Genomic DNA, 10,037 nt, shown 5'->3' with positions numbered 1-10,037 from the left:
TAAAAAAATTTTGCCCCCATAAAAACTTATAAATTTTTTTTTGCCGCCGGTTCGGAAATTTTTTGGGTCCGCCCCTTCCCACTAGTCTAAGAGGTTTAAATGTTGATATGTCCAAACTGTAATTGTTTAGAATATAGAGTTTGTTATTTTCCATGGTGATGTAAAAACATAAAAATATACTTAGAATGCACGTATATAAATTCTCTTATAATTCTTTCTAACTTATTCCTTTAAATGTAAGAAGCTTTTTGTTTAATTACTTTATTAATATTGGTAATTAAATCCTTGTTATAATTCTTTCTAATGAGTTGTCTAATATTTTATAAATTTAAAGACTAATAGTCTACATTTCTTATATAAAACAAGAAATTTAAATAAATACGTTGGGTGTATTGCTTTAAAAAATAGTTTTTATCATTGTTGACGATAAAAATGATCAGGAAGTTCTATTACAATTCTTTCTAACGTTAATATTCTGTGTGGAACTGTGGATCACTGGATTGGCTTCAACTTCAAGAGAGTTTTTTGTCCATGTTGAAGATAAAAAGGATGAAGCTGTAAGCGGTAAAAATAAAAGTGAAATGTTCCTGCCCGGGATCGAACCGGAGACCTTTAGCGTGTAAAGCTAACGTGATAACCACTACACCACAAGAACTTTGTTATTCTACTTGAATAACTTTGTACATATAACGAGAGAGAAAGAAATGACATTCTTTCCAAAACTGTGAATTTCATCAATCAGTTGTCATTCGGAATTGGTTTATGACATATTGACATGAGCGGTGAATTGCATTTAACTCCCAAAAGGATATTGTTCGTTGCTCTATTTTTTGAAAGCATCGTTTCAAGGGAAGAAATGAGGAAATCTTAGATTAGCTTTATTTTATTCTTTGATTTAGATAATTTGGAAGGCTCATAATGTTTTGGTGTTCAATGCAAAGAGGTTCTCTCTTTTAAAAGCGGCGATGATATTAGGTTGGTGGCATACAAATAGATCAAACATAGATCGTTCAATTTTATTAATTGGTTTGACATGTGTATCTCCTCTTTAATGTTTGTAATTTGTTGTTTTGTATTTTTTTTCTAGCTTCTTGATAGTTTGTTTAATGCATTTTAAAAAAATCAATATCACATAATTTGCGCAAAACTTTTCATGTTCTACAATTATCACCGATGATACACTATGCATAGAGATCTATCACGACTAACTCAGTCAAACCAAACATTTACACAAAATAGTAGTCATTAACCATAACTATTGAAATTTTACTCATGATGTATCTACATAACCACGTACACAAATGGTTATATTGAGTACAAATGGTCTTTAATTACCTACATAAGGATACATGCACAAATCTACTCTTACCACAATATTGCTTATAACTTTTCAAAACAATGGCAAACCCCGTGTCACTTTCATGTGCGTTCAGATAATTCTTAACTTAAGATGAGGATAACCGGCTCTCATTTTGTGCCTCTCAAATAGATCTTTAAGTGCTTCCACATACTGCATGTGTACTTCTGAAACCTGCAATAGCCTTTCATAATCAGATTCAAGACACGAAAAATGTAGCAACCTTAGAGATCCATAGCTTGAACATGTAACCACTATGACTTTTCTCCATATTGAAACCCACATATGGTCTGACTTTTCTCCATGTTTCATGATATTAAGAAAAAGGAAACAAAATTATTCTTATTTGTCAAGTTTTCATCTTTAGTGATCATCAAGAACGAACTAATGGTATAGTTAATTTCCATATGAAGGTTTATGAAGAAATATGAGTTAGTTGTATCTTTTCAAAAGGAAAACTTCATAAAGCCCATACCCAAACTTGACCATCTAGCTAGGTCTTGTTTGTATTAGAACAACACAAGACTATGTTTATGGAACAAAAATTGCAAGGTGGGATAATGACACTCTATCAACCTCTCGTTGTTCAAAAGGCATAAATGTTTTTCTTATCCTCATCATCCAAATAGCGCTAGGAAGGTTGTTTAATCCACCCTTATCACGTGTAAAAAAACGCAGACATGCCCATAACAATGAAAAAGAAAGCATTCGAAACATGTAAATGAATGTAATACCTCTTCCATGGTAGGTGTAGTGTTTTTCTTGAAATGTATAGGTCTGCCAACCACCACATGTATCGGTTGACGGAAGGGTAAAGGAGACCTGAAACAAAATAACCATTAATTATGACGATTACGTGGTTTCTGAACTTAACAAATAATGAAATCATATGAACTTAACACACCCTAAGATACCCCAGAAAACGACCGGTGTGAACCTTATAGCCCTTGAGAATTTCAGGAACAATTCCCCACGTGGCTTCCACCACTTGTAAGCATACGACTGCAACATGCATGACATTTGGTTCAATAGAGTCAACAAATTAAACAAGAACGAAAATGCATACAAACATCAATTGAATATAAGAATAGGTCTAATATAACAAGAAAGGTGTTGTATAATTGGTAGATTTTACATAATACTACAATGTTGTAATAGGAAGAAATGTAATAGGGCAGCATCAGAATTAGAAGAATTATATATACCTGACCGAAAGCGAAAACAGGAACCAAGGGGCAATTATTCTCCATTGCAAGTCGTACAAATCCTTTCCTTGTTTTCAAAAAGACAGTCTATACAAAATTACTATGTTAGACCATTCTCAAAGTTCAATGAAACCACCACATAAGAAAATACGTAAAAGCATGAAATTATATCAAATTTAGAAAAGAAACGATCAGATGACGATTGGAAAATTTGAGAGATTATTTCGAAAAGAAAAAAAAAAAAGAATTTCTGAACCTCGGAATCATGCTCCATGTAAAATGTCTCCTGGGTGCCACCTGGCACTATTACACAACTATAACCAGCTTTTAAAAGAGAGGAGAAATTTGTCCTTGAAGCTTCCGTTAGCCCAAGCCATGTCCATATATGCCTCATGAATGGTGTACAGAAAACCTATGCCACGACGCCATATATATCTAATATATAAGATGTGATAGCAGAGCAACATCATAATATTTGGAACTCTTAGGCCCAGTTTATTATACAGATGCTAAGACCCAAACCGATGCTAATGAGAGAAACTTTCCAAATTTGTTGTCTCAATAAAAAAAAAGTGAAACATGAACTCATTCTTGATCATAGAAAATAGCCCAAGAAAGTTTGGGCATTGTCCCATTTGGTAGTTTAGGTTGTGGTTGTTACATGAGACTATACATGATTATAAATGCTTTTTATGGCTTATTTATTATGAGTATATTCATATCTTTTGCACAAACAAGATAAGCTAAAGCTGTGATTTTTTGTCCCATTAGCGTATAATCCAATGCACACTAAACACACTACAAACACATGTTCTAATTTTCCTATGTTACAAATGGGCCTAAAGCATGTGCATGGAGTAGCAAATCTTACAGCGGTGCTTGCAAGGACTTTTGCTTTGGAAAGAGGCATAAAACCTGTAAAATCTGTCAGTGTGACAACTCCGATTGGCCAAACGGAATGGGGCTCATACCCAAAAACTACATGGAGCAAGGCATATAAGTTATATTAAAAACAACAGCATACGGTAATACAATAAAAATAGAGGGGTTAAGTGCAATAGAATAGGAAAATACGATTCATTAATTTATATATTATAGCATTAAAACTTCAATTACTTCCTTTTAAGAAATTGCGCTTTTCAAAATTTACCCAATTAGGGCAATGCAATTAAATAAATGTTTGTCATGAGAGAACCATGGCACTCAATCTTGATTGGTCTTTGGATGAAAACTATTAGTTGCCGAGATTGCAAAACAGTTAGAAAACTCTTTCTGTTAATCAACTTCCATTTTCTCTAGGTATGTCTCACTAATTTTGTTATTGAGTTACTGATTTTGTGATGTGTTAGTTAATTTAGGGTTACTAATTTTGTAGACCCACTTCAAGAAAAGTTCTCTTGTTATATTGTTAGTTTCCGTCACTATGGCTGCAAGAAGCCGTTTCTCTAAAAGTAATAGCTAATCCAGTGTTTGTTGGAGGTAATGGAGTTATGGAGGTATGTATTATCATGTGATTTTGATTAAAAAATTAGAGGAAACAATTTGTTTTAGCTGGTGACTTACTAAAACATGACATATAGTTTCAATTTAATGTTCAGGATGAGATTTTGAAGGGTTTGTGGACCATGATTGCTAAAGTCAGATTATGAGGTTTGTGATTATCAGTTTTCTGCACATCAATTGGTTGGAAATCGTTGCAATGTTGATTTTGATTATGTATATTGGACAATGTCTTTCTCTCTGGTAGATAAGTATGTTGTCATTCTTATTCTTATCTTACTTTTTTGTGTGCTCAACTTATTTTTAATTTTACATTGAACGATGTGGATCATTTAGGCATCCGGAATTTGATCTTCGATTCAAATTCTTCTTGTAGCATATGTAGGTACATTGTTTCCTTGACATGTTTTCATCTTAACTAGTCTTGCTCGTAATATGGTGGTGGCACAATCATTCATTGTATTGCAGGTTATAGGTTGTAAATAGTATGTGGATGATCGTTTGACAAAGATATATGTGGCAGATATGGTTGTCTTTTAAGGTTACTTTAATTATTTGGAATGACTTAAAGAGAGCAACCAACATAACACAACATTGAAATATGAAATTCTTTTCCAAGGAATGCCTAAAGCTGTAATTACAATTTCCCCTACCTAAAAGTTTCGAAGGCATCATCGTGTAAAATTGTAAATAGCTATATATAGATTAGCATTTCTAGTTACCTTTTTTTCTTATATGGATCTGTTGAATTTGCAGCCTTAATTGTGGTGCAATGAAGTGTATTCAGTGTCGCCAAATTTGTTTTGCGGTAAGTCAGCAACCATCTACCTTTAACATTTACATCCAATTTAAATTTTCTAGTTGTTGCTTCAATCTTGCAGTAAGCTCTCTCAATTTCGCAATGATTGTGGCTAGATTATTCCTATTTTTTCTGAGTTTGACTTAGTTGTCTTCAGGTATGAATCTTAAATAGATTTGATAAATAATAATCAGAAGCCCAAACTTGGTAACATGTCCCAGCTACACAAAATTGTAATCTATTTTTTAAAATAATTTTTTAGTTATAAATACGGTTATTTATAAAGAAGAGTATTTTATTGTACTTATAGAGTACGGTTGTATCCGTACTCTATTTAAGCTTCAAATAGGAAACTCCCCCCCCCCCCCCCCCCCTTTTTTTTAGAATACGGCCATATAACCGTATTATAATACCTATTTTAAAGTACTCTATTACCAGTTTTGTAGTAGTGTAGTTGTATTTAAAATCGGGAATTGTTATTCTTATTATTTATATAGTTTAAACAGGTGTATTTAGATAGAATGACTCAAGCTTGCATTTGGACAAAGAAATGGTCATACAAGAGGTGTTGGAAGAAAAGTGAAAAATGTAGCAAGTGTTCCTATCTCAAAATCCAAACGCCTAACAATGACAGTTTCAATGAAAGTGAAAAAAGTGAAAGTGACGACTAGGAAAATAGTTCTAATGAATTCGATTAGGTAATACCTAATAGATTGATTGTGTTGTATGAGACATCTAAACAATTTCAAGTTAGGTTATTTGTTTTTTAAACTGATTGTGTAAGATATTGTAAAGCTTTTGATTGTATGATATTTGAATTGATTTAGATTTAAATTTACTATTTGCCTTATTTTATGTAAAAGTTCTGGGAAGTTAAACAAATAAATTGTGTCCAACACCTATGAAGACGACAAGTTGTTGCTATAGGTGTACCAATGGGGACAACAAATTGTCGCTATAGGTGTACCTATGGGGACTACATGTCGTCTCTTTAAGTGTACCTATTGCGACGAGGGCTACGGCGACGAAAAAATAAGCTGAAGCGACAGAGGTAAAGCGACAAGGACTATGGCGACGTCATGTCGTCCCAGACATCTACAGAGACGACTTTGCATGCTACAGGGACGCCATTTGTCGTCCCTATAGGTCTTTATTCTTGTAGTGGCTTCATACGAAACCTATGGTGTACAAGTCCACACTGCACAATCTATGCATTGTGTACTTGTACACCGTAGGTTTCGTATGAAACCTACGGTTTTAATATTTTTTTTCGCTTTCTTTTTTTAAAAAAATTTATCCGTATATACAAAGACTACTCATAATCAAAAATACGGTAAAATTTTGATAAAAAATGGATGTACCTCGTTGTGCTCCATTGAGAGAAAAAAGTAGGTAAAACCAAGAAAATAATACTCAAAATAACTTAATCTGAAAAATTATACATTATATATTATGGACCAATGGGTCGTGAAAGAGTAGACGGGCCGGGAAACAGTAGCTCATTGCCACGAAAGAGTAGTTTTCTATTATTGACGTAGTCAACTTGCGTTGACTGTAGTTAACCGTGGCTAATCTACTATTTAGTAGGCTACTTTTGGCTAATGTGTTTTTTTTGGCTATTTTTAAATAGATAATTAGTGTTTTAGGCTAGATTAGTAATTTTCTATTTTATATTTCTCTCATGCAGATAAGTTTTCTAATAAACTTGACATGTATGCATCATACATGTATGTATGTTTATGTTTATGTGTGAGAAAGAGATGGTGATGGTCACCATGGAAGGAAAAGGAAAGGCAAAAGGTGGATTATTGGAAGTAAGGAGACGGGGGCATGCAGGGGTTGTGTGGTCCTAATTTTTTAACAAAACTTCAAAAAAAAAATTAAATAGGGACCAAAAATTTTCAAACTTGCATAAAAAGTCTAAAATCAAGATTGTCATGTGATTTTGGTCCACAAAGTTGAAAAGACTACTATGTCTTTTTTATTTCTCTTATGTATTTTTTTTTTATTTATTCTATGCTTTATTAATTCAAAAATAAAAAAATAAAAGAATGGGGCGCTCTCTCTCTCACTCTCTCTCTCCTATGTATCTGATCTTCTTCTTTCTAAAACATAAATCGACTTTAAGCCACCTCTGAAATTGCACTAGGAGATCAAAAACACCACCTCTAAAATTCCTTGCATCTTCGATCCCATACCATTCCATTGTCTTAGTGATATTTCTAATTAGGTTTAGACCCAACTTCACCTTCTTTTTCTTTTGTCCCGTTTCTTGCTACACACACATCACTATTTTTCTTTCCAACTGAAAACCTCAACAACCCCCAAAATTTTCACATCTTCCTCCCAATCTAGTAAAAAAACCAATCAGGTGTTCATTTTTGGGTTAAATCCGGTGTAATTTGGTTTCTTCATTGTGGGTTAGAGGACTCTACCGCCAATGTGTTTATAGGGATGAACACACACAACAAAGGGTTTATGTGGATAAACACACAAACATCGATTTCAGATTCGATGGAGAAAAGAATATGGGTTTACAGGGATGAACGTACACATAAAAATCGTTATCTAGAAATACATGATTGTGTGTGCATATGTGAGAGCGAGAGAGAGGGGACCTGTGGAGAGGGTTGGGATGGGGTAGGGTGAGATTTTATTTTAATTATTTAAATACTTAAATAAACAAGAGAAAATAGAAAAAAATAGTATAATTGACCTTTTCAAGTGTATCAAGGCCTAAAAACAAGGAAAAATCTTGATTTTGGACCTTCTATGTAAATAGGAAAGTTTTTTTTGGGCTTCATCCAAAGTTTTTTGAATACCACAGTGACCAATCTTGCAGTTTTGTCTAAAATTTTCTAAATAATATAAAATAAATAAATTTAATGAATTAAAATTGAATAAATAATTATTTAAGAGGTAAATTAATCACAAATACCAAATCCATTAAAAACACTCTTTTGGCTGTTCAATGCAAAAAGTAATTTAATAGAAGTTTTGGAGCTTTTCTAAACATTGCTATTATATATATATATAGTATAATTTCTTTCATTAAGATTTTTATTTAAAAAACAAAAAACACCCCTCCCTTTAAAATGAAAATTAGTCTAGGAAAAAGAATAACATTTTAGAAGGTATGATCCATTCTATTTCTATATGAAAAACAAACTAAATTCAATTTCAAGAAACGAAAGTAGTTCCGACCGAATAATTATCCAATTTATATTGTTGTAGAAGTTTCAAACTATGTCAAATCACAAATGTACCAAATTTATCAAGAACATAACGGATTAATGGGCTCACTTACCATAAGCTTGATCAGGGTTGAAGGATTTATAATCCGCTACATGTAGTGTGACTGGAAAAAAGCCCATTGCATGCTTGCATATATACCTGAAATTGACAAAGAGACACAAAAAAATCTAGTGATTATTGTGACATAACAACATAACAATTTTCACTGTTTGACAAAAATAATTATAATTCTGATTTTTAAAGAATAAGTACTTATCAAGTCGGATAATCACTTTCAAAATCACATCGAGACACCCATTTATCTTAATGTATCTTAATATCTTATGCTACTGAAGTTTACGAAATTATAATATTAATGGATTAACCTGCCTAAAGCTCTGCCCCATCTGCTACTCTCGTTAATCGGGATTACCATTAAGATCGCAAGCATTCCCAGAACACTGAAAAGAAAGAATTTACATGAAAAGACAAAAAAAATAAATAAATGGAATAATAGTGACTTTTGTTTGTAAACAACAAATTCGAGAAGACTCATATTGCGTAGTGACTTACAGAAAGAATTTGTGAAGAGGAAGGAAGAAGAAAGAAGCAAGAACGATGAAAGTGTTGAGATGTATAGAGCCAAGCCAAATCATCATTGCAAATACCGTAGGAATGAGTGGCTGTCTTTTTCCGGTGAACTCCGCTGGTGTGAGTTCAGGCATGGGCGGCTGCCGGATTTCATTCGTATCCTCAGTCGTCGACATAATGCTTTGGCAGTTGTAAAAAGCGTAAGCTGAAGAGCCAAGAATGATCTTTATTTCTGGGGAGTTGTAAAAACCCTATTAATTATATATGTTCTTTCTAAATAGATATAACTATTGAAATATCTAAAAGAGACTAGGTTTCTTGAACAAAACATCAAGTGTACATGTTTCAGACGTTGTCACCAAATATCATACTATATGGATATATAGTCCTTTGTTTCATCTTGACAGAGTATAATTACTAGTTTGCCAACAAACTCATGACAAACAATTAATTAAAACATTTTATTTTAGTTTGTGTCACCGGTCACATTTAATATAATTCGCATAAACTGATAAACACATGCAAAAGAGATCTAATGCAAATTTGATGGTACAGAATGCATATTAGATTTTGGACACAACTAATTGTTGGGTGTGAAGGACACACGTCGGTTTACGGGTATATAATTCTTTATTAGTAACTAGGTGTAAGACTTGTATATTATACGGGTTCATCAAAATTGCTATTTGTTCTAAAATAAAATTTTGAAATAGAGAATAAAGAAACATATTAATTACAATTTATTATCATATTTATTATATTTAATAGTTTTTATATATATATATATATATATATATATATATATATATATATAAAAGTATTATTTGGCTTTTCAATTTTAAAAATTGAAAAAACTCATAAATTGACATGTGTATATTATTTATTTAAAAAATATCATACAATAACAAGTGTGAAAATTGATCAGAGATTGACAAGTGGAAAAATTATTTTTATTTATTAGGAACTAGGTGTGAGACTCATGTATTACATGGGTTTAATTAAAAAAAAATATAAAATTTTAACAATTTGAAAAGTTTGAATTCATAAGAAAAATGAGAAAAATTTGAATTATTAAGATTAATGAGACTTTAATGTATTGAATACATTACATATATAAATTTTTTTTAATAAATATTTTACATATATATTACCTTACACATTAAATGTGGCATTTTAATTTAATAAAATGAAAAATACAATAAAATGACAAGTGGAAAATAAAAAATTTAAAAATTCTAGAAAATACCATGTGTCCAAATGAATGAGAAGATGACTAAAAACTTTCATTTATTATAGTAGATGATGGAATTATTATTGATTCACTTCGTGAATTTGCATTCCGTTATCATTA

At 31.9% G+C, this 10,037-nt stretch overlaps 1 protein-coding gene and 1 non-coding gene across 2 annotated transcripts; both read right to left on the bottom strand.

The window, feature by feature from the left end:
* Positions 1-582: 582 nt before the first annotated feature.
* Positions 583-655, bottom strand: TRNAV-UAC (transfer RNA valine (anticodon UAC)). The gene has a single exon. It is a non-coding gene; the product is annotated as a tRNA-Val (tRNA).
* Positions 656-1,225: 570 nt separating this feature from the next.
* Positions 1,226-9,009, bottom strand: LOC145066517 (diacylglycerol O-acyltransferase 2D-like). Its single transcript, XM_079013801.1, has 9 exons — positions 8,669-9,009; positions 8,482-8,556; positions 8,169-8,254; positions 3,434-3,540; positions 2,819-2,974; positions 2,563-2,649; positions 2,262-2,359; positions 2,092-2,179; positions 1,226-1,531 (listed from the first exon to the last, which is right to left on the bottom strand). Exons 1-9 carry the CDS (start codon positions 8,860-8,862, stop codon positions 1,430-1,432), a joined length of 993 nt encoding a protein of 330 aa, XP_078869927.1. The 5' UTR covers positions 8,863-9,009; the 3' UTR covers positions 1,226-1,429.
* Between the last annotated feature and the right edge of the window lie 1,028 nt (positions 9,010-10,037).

This window comes from Lactuca serriola, chromosome 8 (genome assembly GCF_051521515.1).
Source record: "Lactuca serriola cultivar US96UC23 chromosome 8, Lser_US96UC23_V15, whole genome shotgun sequence".
Lineage (NCBI taxonomy): Eukaryota > Viridiplantae > Streptophyta > Magnoliopsida > Asterales > Asteraceae > Lactuca > Lactuca serriola.
This window is presented reverse-complemented; position numbering and strand designations above follow the sequence as displayed.